General features: G+C 39.7%; 1 protein-coding gene across 1 annotated transcript; it reads left to right on the forward strand.

The window, feature by feature from the left end:
• Positions 1-2,500: 2,500 nt before the first annotated feature.
• Positions 2,501-13,986, forward strand: samd4b (sterile alpha motif domain containing 4B). Its single transcript, XM_026192063.1, has 13 exons — positions 2,501-2,824; positions 3,846-4,357; positions 4,494-4,964; positions 5,118-5,360; positions 5,501-5,610; positions 5,932-6,018; positions 6,371-6,644; positions 6,889-6,974; positions 7,213-7,328; positions 7,573-7,765; positions 8,272-8,398; positions 10,462-10,545; positions 11,858-13,986. The coding sequence occupies exons 2-13, from the start codon at positions 4,162-4,164 to the stop codon at positions 11,884-11,886; spliced, it is 2,016 nt and encodes a 671-aa protein (XP_026047848.1). The 5' UTR covers positions 2,501-2,824; positions 3,846-4,161; the 3' UTR covers positions 11,887-13,986.
• Positions 13,987-14,526: the final 540 nt, after the last annotated feature.

Genomic DNA, 14,526 nt, shown 5'->3' on the forward strand with positions numbered 1-14,526 from the left:
CTAATATTCAGCATCAATATCACAGCAATAGCTAGGTCTCTGGCCCACTGTGTCTATGGTGACCAACAAACTTCTTTCTAAAAGATAAGAATGCAACAATCAACTGCAGAATCCTTGATAAGACCCTTAGTTTTACTTTATACACCCTTTCCTTCCAAATGCAGTCCAAATTTATTCATAAAGCACATTTAAAAACAACAAAGTTGACAAACATGCTGTACATGAAACAAAGGGTTACACAAAAAAATAAGAGATACCATATGCACCATATACACGCACACACTGAAAGAATTGCCAAAAAAGAAAAGATCGCATACACTTTCATTAATATGAAGATGATAGGTCATTATATTTATTCATGTAGGCCGAAGACCCAATTAGTTAAACTACAGGCATGTCTTAAAAACATAAAGACCGGATGTCCCATAATCATCTTCTCCTAAATACCAACTATATTCTAACAGAGCAATTATAACAGAGCACTTCACCTTTTTCAGACTGTAGGCTTTCTTGTGGTTCCTAGGGTATCTAAAAGTAGAATGTGGCACAGAGCCTTTAGTTAGAAAGCCCCTCTATTGCAGGATCAGCTACCAACTTGGATTTAGGAGACATACACCCTCTCTAGTTTTAAGATTAAACTCAGAACTTTCCTTTGTGATAAAGCTCATAAATTAGTTGGGGCGGGTACAATTGAACTTGAACCATGCCGTTTACTGCTGCAGGACTTCCTGTGATACACTGTGGTGTGTTGAGCACTTCTTCTTCACCCACCACTTTTCCCTCATTACGTGTTTATATATTACTGCAGCATGTCATTCAAATGTTGTCTTCTCTCTACCTTAGTCTATGTTCTGTCCTATCTCCTTATGCTCTGGTTTGCTTTTCTCTTCTCTTTCTTCTTTTCTCTTTCCCCTCACCTCCCAACCACTTGTGGCAGATAGCTGTTCCTCCCTGAGCCTGATTCGGTTAGTTTCTACCAGTTAAAAGGGAGTGTTTCTTTCCCTCCCATGCAAAATGCTTGCTCATAGGGGTTTGTATGATTGTTGGGTTTTTCCCAGAATAGTGAAGGGGGTTTTCTACCTTGTAATATAAGGTGTTCTAAGGCCTATATTATTCTAATTTGGTACTATATAAATAAAGCTTAATTGAACTGAAAACATTTTTTAAGATGATCTAAAGGATCATCATCTAAAGATCTGTCGAACCTCGTGAAACTCTGACATGTCTTAAAGACCTCAAAGTCTTCTCTGTGGACTGCTAAAAAGATAGTCACTGGTTAAACTGAGGAGGAAAAATAAAAGCTAAAAGCTTGTGGAAAAAACTTTAAATAAAAAAAAACAACTTATAAATATGTAAGAACAGAAGGATGAAAGTTTGCTTTCTTTAAAAACGGTTCAATGACAGCACATCAAAAAATAGAATGGAAAATGATTCTGATAAAGAGATGAAAGAAAGTTTTACATTGTTGTGAGGCATCAGTGAAATGACACTGGACAGATGTGATAATGGAGTCTATATCTACTGTATTTTATATTCAGGTTAAGTTGCTGTTTCTTGTCTATTGCACATTTTTAACTGTATAGCACCTGCCATTTATATCTTACACAGTACTGTCCATACACTCAGGATGGTGGGTCAATTCAAGCATGATCATATGTTATCTTTGAATATTACATTTATAGTTTAGTTTAATTTTGCCAGAATATTGCCTACTTTTTGGCATTTTTGTATTTTGTATTTCGACTGTTCTCTATGTCGAAGCACAATGTGTGGTCTTTTTTGCACTATGTATATGTGCACACTGTGGAACCTGAGCTTCACAATTTTGTCTCTTTGCATACAGGTGATATAACAATAAAATTCACATTGGCTTCATCTGTATAAGTACAGTGAGAGAAGATGACAGAATAGCATACACTACTCAGCTACGACATTAGAAACAGTGGCAAGTGAAAGAATACCATTAGTCATTTTGTTAATAATGCAGTGTTCTGCTGGGAATCATTTGGTATTGACATTTATGTTGATGAGAAAACTGATTTCAGCAACCACACACATAAGTGCAATACAGGAGCTTAGAAAGGCTCATCGAACAAGCACGTTAGGTTAATTTAATGGTTCTTAAACTCTGGTGGTGGCCACACTGGTGGGACATAGAGCCACAGCAAGTGGGATTTGGACGACCAGAAGCTAAATATAGAATAAAACTACGTTGAATTAATAAAAACACAAGTTTTTTCTTCTGTCTTTAATAACTGGTACAAATGTGGGGAGTGGGCTGTGTGGGCTGTGTGGGCGAGTGTGGTGTGAGGTTGTCTGTCTCTGTGATCAACTAGAGACCTGTTCAGGACGCTATGGGATAAGCAACATTTCCCTCGCAGAGAAAACGTAAGAAAATGTATATATCTATCAGATATATCAGATAGATAATCCACCTCAGCCAGGGTCTTCTTCATATTTATAAGATTGTGGGCGGACATTAATATTGCGTGCGTCGTGTAGACGTATGACGTTGTGCCCACGTCTTACGTCAACTTAAAATCGAAGTAGATTTCTCCAGGCGTACACTCCTTATTTCTGTATTGTAACTAACATTTTTGTACATAAATTCTTTAACATAGTATGCTTAAAGCCACAGAGGCTCACCACTGTACAGGAACCTCCTTAAGGAGTACTACGCATGGGACCGAAAGCTACGCTTCTCAGCTAAGCTAACGTTGCTGCATCTTTTAGCAAAACTTGCTAGCTACGAAGCTAACGCTACCGTCGAGCTAGCAATGCATTACTACTAGCCTAGCCCGCTAACCAGTGACAACTGACAAAGGTAAACAACAAATCTTTTGAGTCTCTTCAGTTTAAATCGTCACTTGAGTAACTTAATCTTGCTATCTGGCTAAAACCTCTGGCCGATCAGAATAGCGTTTTAACATTCTCGTTTTTACCGCTAAGACTGAAGTACGAGGCGGAGAAAAGGGGCAGCAACAGCGTCAACGAAAAACAATACAAATCTCGATCCCTCATCACAGACTAGGCCAACCGAGCTAACTCAGCTAACCGCTATTTAATGCTTAGCTGCCGGGTGTAATATTCGTCTGTTTTAGTCTAAGAAACCCTCGCAGCAAGGTGAGAACCGGAGCTTTCAGCCGAGCACCCAGCTTTGTTCATAAAATCAACATTATAGCTCATACTGTTACAGGTGATAGCGTTTGCAGTGCTGGGAGTTAGCAGTTTTGACATGTAACCGAAGTTACCCTTGCTCGTTAGTGATTACATGTCTGCGATTCATTTTCTCTGTAAGAGAAAGCAGTATTAGTTTCTGTTAAAAAGAGGTATTATTCACTTGTGTTTTTTGAATAGCGGACTTTTTTTGCTCTACGTTTTACTGACCCAGTGTCTTATTGATAACTGTGTTGACACACCTTTTGTGAATGGCTCGCCTGTATAATGATGCTGTGACTTAAGAAGCATAGACCTGGGAGAGGTCTTTATAATGCCTATAATATAGCAGTAGTCTGTTTTATTTGCACTTTGTGCCATAATCTCTGATTAATGATCATGATATAAGATTAGACCCTCATTGTCAGTTATTATTTCCTCTCCCTGAAGTTGATGATCCATTGGCATGATCTAACAGAGTCATTACTGTTACCTTGTTTGCAAGGTTGAGGCAATAGATTGCTCAACTGCCTTATTCTAACATAAGCTACTTCTGGCTGCTCCCTTGCAGTGATGTTACATTTAAGAAGTTTTTCCTTGTATGCGATTTTAGAATTAATGTGACAGTTCACCGAATGTCTAGTTTAAGTATGCAATGTGGTTTGCTTTCTGTGTTTGTTTTGTAATAGGGTGCAGATGATCCAGAACACGCCGGAATGAAAAAAATATTTTCCTGTTTGTGTGATTAGCCACTACAGTTGACACTCACTTTCAGCCTAAAGACATCCTGTGAAAAATCCACGCCACATCCCTCGCTGAAGTTTCTCCTGCATCTGAACCATGTGAGGGTCCCTCGGTCCAGTCTGAGGGGAATCCCAAGACTGTTGAAAATACAACCCCGCTGTGCGGGGCTGGACTCAACCCATCTGTGTCTGAGCGAGCAGCCTTTCCTGTAGCCCGCTCCCTGTTGGCACATTCTTTTTCTCCTTACCAAGGAGACGCGCCATGATGTTCCGAGACCAGGTAGGTATCCTCACAGATTGGTTCAAAGGCTGGAATGAGTGTGAACAGACAGTGGCGCTGCTGTCCCTCCTGAAAAGGGCATCCCGCACCCAGGCTCGCTTTCTACACATCTGCCTTGAACACTGGCTGGCAGACTGCACTGACATCCACATCCTTGAAGCTGAGGCCAACAATGCAGGTAGCTGAGAGCTTAAGTGTTATTTATTATTAATTACTTTATCATTACAGCCATATTAATTGTTTTTCTAAAATGAAAGACAGCATATATTAAATAATAAAATGTTAATCACATGTAAAAATCTATTTGTCGTTAGCAATTGTCAGCCAATGGCACCAGGAACCAAAAGAGAAAGTGGTCTCCTTGCTGTTGTCCCATCTGCCTCTGCTGCAACCACGTAATAGTGAGGCCAAATGTGAGTACATGAAGCTGCTGCAGAAGGTTTTGAGTCACACTATTGAGAGTAGCCTGTTTGTGGAAGAAAGCAGGCAGCTGCTATCTTATGCCCTCATCCACCCTGCCACCACACTGGATGACCGCACATCTCTCGCCATGTGGCTGAACCACCTGGAGGAGCACCTTTCCAGTGGGTATACACCACGTGCTCCATCCAGCCCCTACCACCCACGCCAAGGCTCAGATGAGTGGCCCAGTTCTGCAGAGTCTCTGGACCCCGGCCTTGTTTGGCACGACAAGTCTCCTTCATCCAGCACACCTTCAGCAGGCCAGAACGGACACATGTCATTCCCAGGCGGGATGTCCTCACCTATTAACAGCAATAATACAGGTAATATTTGTCATTCAACTCTCATTTTTCATCTTTTGGGAAAACATAAGAAGTGGTTTAGTAAAAGCATGAGTTATCAGTCATAAGCATATCGACTGTTTTACAAACAGTTTTTTTTGTTGTTGCTCATATCTGAAATGTTTCCCTTTCCAGGCCTTTGTGGGCAGATGCAGCCCAGCCCTCAGAAGAAGTCCATGTCCATTATTTCTTCCAGTTCCCAGGCTTGTGGGTCTGAGTGGGTTAGCCAGGATGACGCAGTGGGCCGGCAGAACTTTATTCCGACAGATCACGCACCCCTTTCGCCCCAGAGCAGCGTAGCTTCTTCAGGCAGTGAGCAGACAGAAGAACAAGGCTCTGTTCGCAACACCTTCCAGGAGGATGGTAGTGGCATGAAAGGTCAGAGTTCTTTACCTAACCAGTCCAAGAGCACTCCAAGCTCTGGTAAAAGCCATGCACAGCCAACAGCTGGGGTGATTTTAAGCCAAAATATAATGTGACTTTTTTTGTAACTTTTCCCCCCCCCCTTTTTGTTCTAGATGTTCCTGCATGGTTGAAGAGTCTCCGCCTTCATAAATATGCATCACTTTTCTCCCAGATGACCTATGAGGAGATGATGATTCTCACAGAGCAGCACCTGGAGTCACAGGTTTTTAAGCCTCCTTTTTGCATATGCTGGCGCCAGGCTTTGATTATTCTACACTCCTTATCAATTGTGAACATTATTGTCCTCAAACCTGATGATACATCAGCTCTCAATGAGGCATGAAATTAAACAACGCACCCTACAGTTATATCGACCCAGTCGCACATACAAATGGTGCGATTTTGCCTCTGCCCCTTGGCTTTAATGAAACAGATGGTGATTAGGTCTGTTATTTAGTAACTGTATAAATTGCCCAGTGTTCCCTCAAGAAATGACTTTCCTGCTTCTTATGCCATCTTGCTATTTTCTCTCTCTCCTTTTTAGAACGTCACTAAAGGAGCACGACATAAGATTGCCTTGAGTATCCAAAAACTGCGAGAGAGGCAGAGTGTGCTCAAGTCTTTAGAAAAGGTAATTCAAATCGGATAATATTTTTCTCAAGCTAAAAAAAAAAAATAGCAGTGGTGCTTTGTCTTGATGAATTTTCAATTGCACTGATCAAAATTGCACTTGAGTATGTACTTGGTGACAGTCATGTGATTTAGCTCCATTGGGAAATTCCCAGTCTGCTTGTTGGCATAGAAACATGGAGGAGGGCTGGTAGGAATTCAGTGTCTTCCTGTAAGACATTTCAGTGGAGCAAACGTTTGCTTGGCTACAGTCTCAATCTGGATTTCCAACTTGGAAATCAATCTTTCCGCTCACAACAGCACCCGTAAAACTTAAGCTATCATATGACAATGATGTCGTCATCTCTTGTCAGGATATTTTGGAAGGGGGAAACCTACGCAATGCCCTCCAGGAGCTGCAGCAGATCATCATCACACCTATTAAGGCCTACAGTCCACCCACTGCAGCACAGACTGCTTCAGACACCACCACCTCACCTTCAGATTCTACAAAAACAGGAACGGATAAAGAGCCGGCCCCAGAGGGCTTCCAATCCAACAATCCACCTCCCTGTGATGGAGATTCCTCAGGTGCACCCATCTCAGATGGTGACATTGCTGGACAGTTCACTCGTGTTATGGGTAAAGGTAAGAATACAGTAGAGGTTTTACGGAGTAGATGAAGGTTGCTAATTAGATTGGTGGCCAAGTCCTTATTGGAATCTCTCTTACAACTTTCTTATAAAAGCTATGAATTTAGATTTCATACCCAGGTCAGGATATTGTATAAAACAAAAATACTTAGAATAATCCATTTTCACCAACCCCCATTAACAGAGATCAGCAGGTATCACTCATACTGAAGGGTACTGTGGCTTTTTCCCCCCCTCAGTTTGCACCCAGTTGCTGGTGTCAAGGCCAGATGAAGAAAATATCAGCTGTTACCTTCAGCTAATTGAGAAGTGTCTGATACATGAGGTAAGAAACTGAAGATGAAGCTTTTTCTCTGTTTGCTCATATGTGTGGATGCAGTTGTAAATGGAACTTGTGACAACCTTAAAACACAAATATAATGCCTTTAAAAAGATCTTTTTAAAAAAGCTTGCCTGTTTCTTTCTTGAACTGAAAAATAAATACAGATTCCAAATGCATTTCCAGAAATCCTGCTAATACTTTGTTCATTATTTCACTCCTTTTTGCTGTCTTGTTTTGACAGGCTTTCACAGAAACTCACAAGAAAAGGCTGGTCTCCTGGAAGCAGCAGGTCCTCAAACTGCTCCGCCTGTTCCCTCGGAAAGCTATGCTGGACATGCCTGGGTACCGTCAGAAAGGGTGAGAGTGCTGGCCTTCTTTTACCTTTGATCTTCCTCTTTAGCAGAAGAGCTGTCACATCAGTTTATTGTGATTCTGGATTCGTCTCTGTTATCTGTTAGCTTGATTTTCTTTCCCTTCTTTTTAGTTTCCTCTTTTCCTAATTGAAATTGCTGCTGTCATTTCTTAAGAAATGGCTGTAATAGTTCAACAATCCTTATAATTTCTAAGGAATGTTTCTCTGGTGTTTGTTTTGCTACTCCAGCTGGACCTATGGGTCCAACTCCCTCCCCACAGCAGGTTCTGTAAGTGGAGGTGTAGGGCGGCGCGGCCAAAGGCAGTTCCAGATGACCCCTCGTGGACTTCCAGCTGGACGCATGTGTCTCCCAGCTGGTATTGGGGGAGCTTCTCCACGGCACACTCTCACTAGTCCTGCGCTGACAGGACAGGGTAGACAAGTCAGTATTTTAAATGTTATAATTATATTATGACATCAAGTTGTAACATGCATTACTAATTTTAACTTCTATACAGATTAGATAGCCTACGAAAAAATCAAATATTAAAAGATTTAATGACTTAAAACCAGTTGTTCTCAAACTGTAAACCCCGCTGGTGACAAATGGTGAGCTAAGTGGTGTAGAAATGACCCAGAAAAAAATAGTTGAACAAAGTTCAATTAATATGAACTCTGTGTAGGGTAAATTTGAATAGTTTTGTGAGAAGGTATTGGTCAGTATGAAGCACGTTAAAACAGTCATAATACATCTTTGTTCTGAAAGCAAAAAAACTGCCCCCAAAAAGAGGTTTAATCAGTACAGATTTGACAGTAAAACTGGTTTCATAGTTTTATATAATTTGAGTGTTTTTATTTGAGAACCTAGCTGAAGGTTTAAGAAACTTTGCCAGTTTTCCTGGATAAGTGATGTTTGTGTAAGGAGAACTTGTGTTTTCCAATATATAGAGCCTGTGGTTTGCCAACCCTGGAGGCAGTAACAGCATGCCAAGTCAGAGTCGCAGCTCTGTACAGCGGACCCACTCGCTCCCTGTCCACACTTCCCCACAAACCATGCTCATGTTCCAGCAGCAAGGTATATATATATATATATATATATATGCACTAACCCACAAACTGTCATAGTGCTTGTTTAATGTACCACATTCTGTGCCAACATGTAAACACAACCTTCTTGACATCTTGGGATTCCTGTTTACACTTTATAACACCTAGTTTTACCTACATGTTCTGAAAGTATTTTTTTTAATGCCTAACTGGAAATGGCTATTGGAATATTTGAAAGCTCTGGATCTCAGTCTGAGTTTTGCAAGTAGAACAAGCTACACAACCTCTGTGAAAAAAAAAAAAAAGCAAAAAAAAAAAAAGCTATGAATTGGTCAGATGCCAGAATGGAGAGTGTCTCTCCCTCTGTGCCAAGGACAAACTAACAAGACGGCTTAGCAGCATGTTGCAGAAAACAATCTGTCGCCTTGTATAGTATACATAACCTTTGGTTGCCTTGTTTTGTGTGCCAGATGCCAGACGTGAGCATTGCAAATTTACCTGTAATGGATCTGTCGTGTTTTAGCAGAGTCAGCTTCGGATATTTCCATAAAGGAGTGTGTGAAAGCCAGAAATGTATAGTTCCACAGACATGAACTCAGTATGGTTATAGTTTCAGTGTCTACACTACACAAGAAACAAAAACCTGAAAAATACAGCATTTCTAATTGACTGAGTCCAAATCTGAATCTGCTTTAAGATTGTGTTGCATTTTTTAAACGATCGATTGAATAAATGTTGGAAATATTTAATTGCAAACTAAAGCTTGGTCCTGCACAACAGACCATGTTTCCTAATTTACTGCACTTCAGGCAGCTTACTGCTTATGAACAGAAGCGTTCCTGAACTGCTGACCTTGTTATGTTTGTGATTCAATGCTTAAATCTGTATTTTCAATATAGTGGCATCTACAGTGATCTGCCTCTGACTTTCCTCTTATAGCATTGTGTTTTTTGTTGCACGCTCTTCCTACACTTCATTTAGTGTAACAACATGCCTGCATCCATACATCATACACCTTATTTTTCATTTCTAGCTTTAGCATAGAAATTTCAACAACAAATTTCCCTAACAAATTTCCCACGTGTGGGACTAATAAAGGTTATCTTATCTTATCTTATAACCAGTCAAAGCAAAATAAGGTGTTAAAACATATATGCAAGTAAAAAGGGTGTGTGACAGCAGCCAGAATTATACAGCATGATGTAGGACTCTCAGATATAAACCTTTTTATTATTTTGGAAGTTTTGTTCCTCAGTACAGAGACAAAACAAAACTATTGTAGCATAATATGTTCTTTGAGTATCCCAGAGGATTCCTTATAAAGCTGTCTAGACATCACTGTCAGCCAAACACCTAAATGCCTTTGTGGAAGTTCAACTTTCAAGCTCCGTTTTACTTCTGCTTCTCAGACCAGTGTTGTACTATCGATCATGTCTTTATTCTCTTGAAACTGATTGAAATTTACATCAGAACTTACATCAGAATACATCTAAAGCTTTGCAGTCACAGTCTGCTTTTTTAAGTAAGTGAAATGCTAACTGATGTAAGAAAGAAAAGAGGATTGCAAAGGCAGACCTATATCTCACTCTTGAGTTAAACCCCCCCCCCCCCTCAACTATTTGTAAGTATAAATTACATTTCATTAAACACTTTTAAAAATACAGTAAAATGATGTTAAACCTTAGACTTTTACACCATTTATACAAATTCTTGTGCCAGTTACCTCCATTTTTCGTAATGTTCATAGTCGTTTCAACCGAATTAAACACTATCTGTAGATATGCCTTATGTTGTTTGTTTAGAAAACAGAACTACTCCCTTTATTAGTGTTACTCACTTCAATTTTAGATTACAGCACCAAGGTGAGCTGAGCATAAGCAACCTTGTGATGATGATTCTTTTGCACACTGTGTTTTTGCACATTGTGTTTCAATAATGTAATCTAAATGTGAGTCAGGCAGATTAATCTGCGTTAATGCAGATTTTATATATAAATGTTTTTTTTGTTTGTTTGTTTTCTAAATTTAGTGTAGTGACAGTATGTCATTTCCTAACATTCCTGTGGACTAATAGTTTTATTCATTTCCTCAGAATGCCAAGTTCCAGGTGCTGACCTGGAGATCAACCCTACGCTGGAATCACTGTGCCTCAGTATGACAGAGCATGCCTTAGGGGGTAAGTGTCAGCAACTTTAAATGGGACACTGGTTGGCAAACGTGTACACAGCTTTCAGTTAGAGCAGAAGAGCAGGGGTGGACAGCCCACGATCCCCTTAACTGTCACTCCTGCAAGCTTTAAAAAACAAAATAAAACAAAAAAGATGTAATCCTGTAATCCTTCTTAATCTGCAGCTTTTTTTCTTTTATTGTTTGGTAGGAAGAGCTTAAATAGATCTTTTGATATTGAAGGTTGCTGACCCAAGAACTAGTCAAATGGGAGAAAAAGAGCCCTTTAAACAAAAGACAGTGTAAAAAATGGATATACCCAGAGAAGTTTTTACTATTGTTTTTTCAGCCACAAGCTACCTTACATGCTTCACAGGGTCAAATTTTACTTTATCCGCTAATGCTAGCAGGCTTGATTAGAATGTTGCATCTATAAACTGTATGGGTGCATCTCATTTGAGGTAATTAGTGCCAAGTAAGACTAATAAAAACTAGAATTTCACTCACCAAAACTGAAATAAAAGAAGCCATAACATTAGTCAGATAATCCACTGAAAAGGCTCCAACAGCATAGACACAATGAACAGTAGTGGATGAGGCCTAGCAGACTTGATCAGCTCCAGCTGCCTGTGGCAGGACACCTGTCTGTCAGAGTGGCCACACCCCTGACTCAGTTATTCAGGTGGATGAGTTACAAAAGAATTCACCCCATTTAGAGTGGGATCAAAGCCAGATTGTTTTATGGTTATTAATTCTGTTTGACATTTTAACACGGGGGGGTCTGTGCAGTGCTCTATTTGGAAGAGAAACTCGAGTAGCAATTAGAGGAACTGCACTGCCACTTCTATGTTGGCTTAATTTTTAAGCTCTGGAGGTTGCACCTGTGTTTCAACATCAGTAGCTCTGTATAATTGTCCAGTATTGTGGTTGTAAATAATTTATGAGATGCATGACTTTTGGAAAATTTTATATTTTCATTCCTTTAACTGATGCGGCTAAAGTTATGTTCTGTTTTGGCTTTGTATATCTTAAAACAAGGATGCATAAAGGGCCTGAGGGCCAGAAGCAGCATAAATCTTAATAGAAATCTGCAGATTGTCTGTATACTGGATAGTATGTGTTAAATCAGTGATACTGCAAGACAGAAGCCAATTTAAATTTCATAGGATTTAGTGTTTTTAATTTTCTTAATGTTACTAATATATGTATCTAACAGTAAGTTTAGCAGCAGGACAGTGACATGCCCCTTCAGCGATGCCATGCTTATCACATTGTGATTATAAATGTAATGTACCTTAACGTGTCTCTGTTCTACCCCTCAGATGGAACAGACCGGACTTCAACAATATGAAAAGAAGAAAGGAAAAATACACTTCATTTGAGGCCTATTCAGTTCCTCATCACCCAGCACAAAGATAAACGTATGCTTCAGAAAACCAGGCAAAGCAGTCACTACAAAATGACAAAAAAACTGTGTATATGTTCTCTAATATTTTTGTACGTTATTATATACAACTAAGTTTATTAAAAATGGAATACAGATGATTATTATATTGCAGGACAGAGAAAAAAAAGGTTAACTGTGCAAACTGCTCCGTGTCACCTGCAGGACTGTGGCATGATCTGCAGAGGCTCAGTTTGCCGTTGTGAGAGAAAAACAGTAGATTGGTGCTTTCATAAAGGGGTTCCGCCCTATGAGTTACTCTTCTTTTCCTTCTGCCTTGGAATAAGGCTTTCTATCCAAAACACACTGACAGCAACAGCCTCTGCACCATATAATGTGTAGATTCTGAAGATTTCCAGCCAGAGTTAAGGCACTTTTAATAAATGAACTTTGATATTAGGCACTAAATGGTATTTGGCTCAATTACACACTTACTGAGGTTCCCCTTGTAGTCAGGTGCTGATATACAGACACCAGTATGCTTTCTAGCCACCGTAATCATTCTTTAACCTGTGATAGCTGGGGCTTTTGTTGGTTGAAACTTGGTCAGCTTTCCTTGGTTCTTTTTGTCGTCTCTAACGAGCATGTTTTTGTGTCAAAGGAAGGAGAGAGATGACCAAAAGGCTTGAAGAACAGCTTGTAATTCAACCACAGGTTTATCCTTTCTCTTGGTTGTTTTTCCCCTGAACATGTAGTCAAAATAGAAGTGACTCTCCTCCTCTAAACTTCTACCAAGCCAAAGAGAAGGGTTGTGTGACTGTCAATTTGAGAAAGACATTTATAGTGAAATGGTATACTATTTTTTAAAAAAGAACAGCGGTTTAAAGAATTTATACCAGCTGCAATTTGTCTCTGTTATTTTATGCCCTACTACATAAATGATGATGAATCTCATTTTGTGCCGAGGAATCCCCAGAGGGGTGAGTAAGGGCTGTGAGGTTTGTACTGTGTGAGAGCTGATTTGATATTGAATTGATAAAAGCAAGGAGCGCAGAGTGTTTTCAATTTACAGTCTAATGCCAGGCGAGAAAACTAAATGAAACCCATCTCAACCCTCTGGCCCCCTTATAATTGGCTTTGGAAAATGAAGCTTGATCTCATAATAAATGCTATGGAGCACAGCGCCTCACCCTCGCAGTGCCCTCTTCCTCAAATGGCCAATGTGATGATTTGATGAATCATACTTTTCAAGGTGCTTGACGATGTCCATCTTTTTTCTGTTTGTGTCTCAATGTGTTTCAGTCTCAGAACCCTAACATTATCATGTGGTATCAGTGTTGAATCAAAAACTGTCTTATACAGCCTCTGTCTGTGAATGTGGCAGAGCCGGAGGTGCATGTATGTGTAATATGGTCTTAACTTTTGGATCACTTTTGGTTGCAACATAAGACAGGGATAACCATTCAAATTATTATTTCATCAAAAATAGGAGGTCTGTCTAGTAAAGATGGTTATTTACAGATATCTTTTTTTCAATTGTATTTTTTACTCTCCCTTGATATTGATAACTTATGCTTATTTTCTATAATCGCATGTTTTGCCACACTAATACCGCACTGTTGTAGATAGAGGGCATGGTGGTTGATGGTGCCCAGTGTCACCGGAGAACAGAAATCTTGCAACTAATGTTGTATGTTTATATCGCCTAAATGTCACTGTTTACATCTCTCTGGGATGATGCCAGATTCATGTTCTGTGATGTCATGCATAATCCATTGTCTCACAATCTAACACATTAAAGAACTGAAGCCTTCTCACACCTGAGCAGGCTGGGTAGATCCCAAAAGCAAGTCTTCTACCCCCCAATCCATGGACTCCATATGAGTTGCAGTAGTGGGTTTTTTGTTTGTTTGTTTGTTTGTTTGTTTGTTTGTTTGTTTTCAAAGGTATAACTATATGAGGCACTTAACGGCTCTTTTTTTGTTTTTGTTTGTTTTTTTGTTTTTTGGTCATGTGGTGGTGAGAAAGAATTGTTTCTCAAACCTTGTGATTAAACTGTTTAGCTGTCATGTTCTCATAAACTGTTTATGTGGTGCCTGAAATTCTCGCTCCAGCATCCTCAGCTTTTGTTTTAATAATGGTCATGAGAAGCATTCTAGTCATAGATTTCTTCAGAGCAGGCTCTTGGGATTATCTGACTTGTTAAAAGCATCACACTCATGCCCGCAAAGGACTTTAGTGAGTTAGCAATGGTGGCTTTAAGACTTCTTTCTTTTATTTTTAACTCTTCACTATCCTGTATACCAACTACGTTGTTGCAGATGGCTCAGATTATCCTTCTCATGGCCTCTGTTGCTTTGGACAGCCTACTTGTTACTTCAAATAGACACAGAGGTACAGTGCGGCAGATTTCTACAAGAGTGTGTGTGCGTGTGTGTTTATAAAGATGATGCAGCAGGGGGGTGACAATGCTTTTCTGAGCCACATAATCATGATGTGATTATGAGTAAACTGAACACTAATAACTGGCCAAGGAATATGTTTACTCCATGTTTACATTCCAAGATGCGTGATATTAGTTGAGAAGTGCATGTATTAGTTTCAGGC

Source organism: Astatotilapia calliptera, chromosome 14 (genome assembly GCF_900246225.1).
Source record: "Astatotilapia calliptera chromosome 14, fAstCal1.2, whole genome shotgun sequence".
Classification (NCBI taxonomy): Eukaryota; Metazoa; Chordata; class Actinopteri; order Cichliformes; family Cichlidae; genus Astatotilapia; species Astatotilapia calliptera.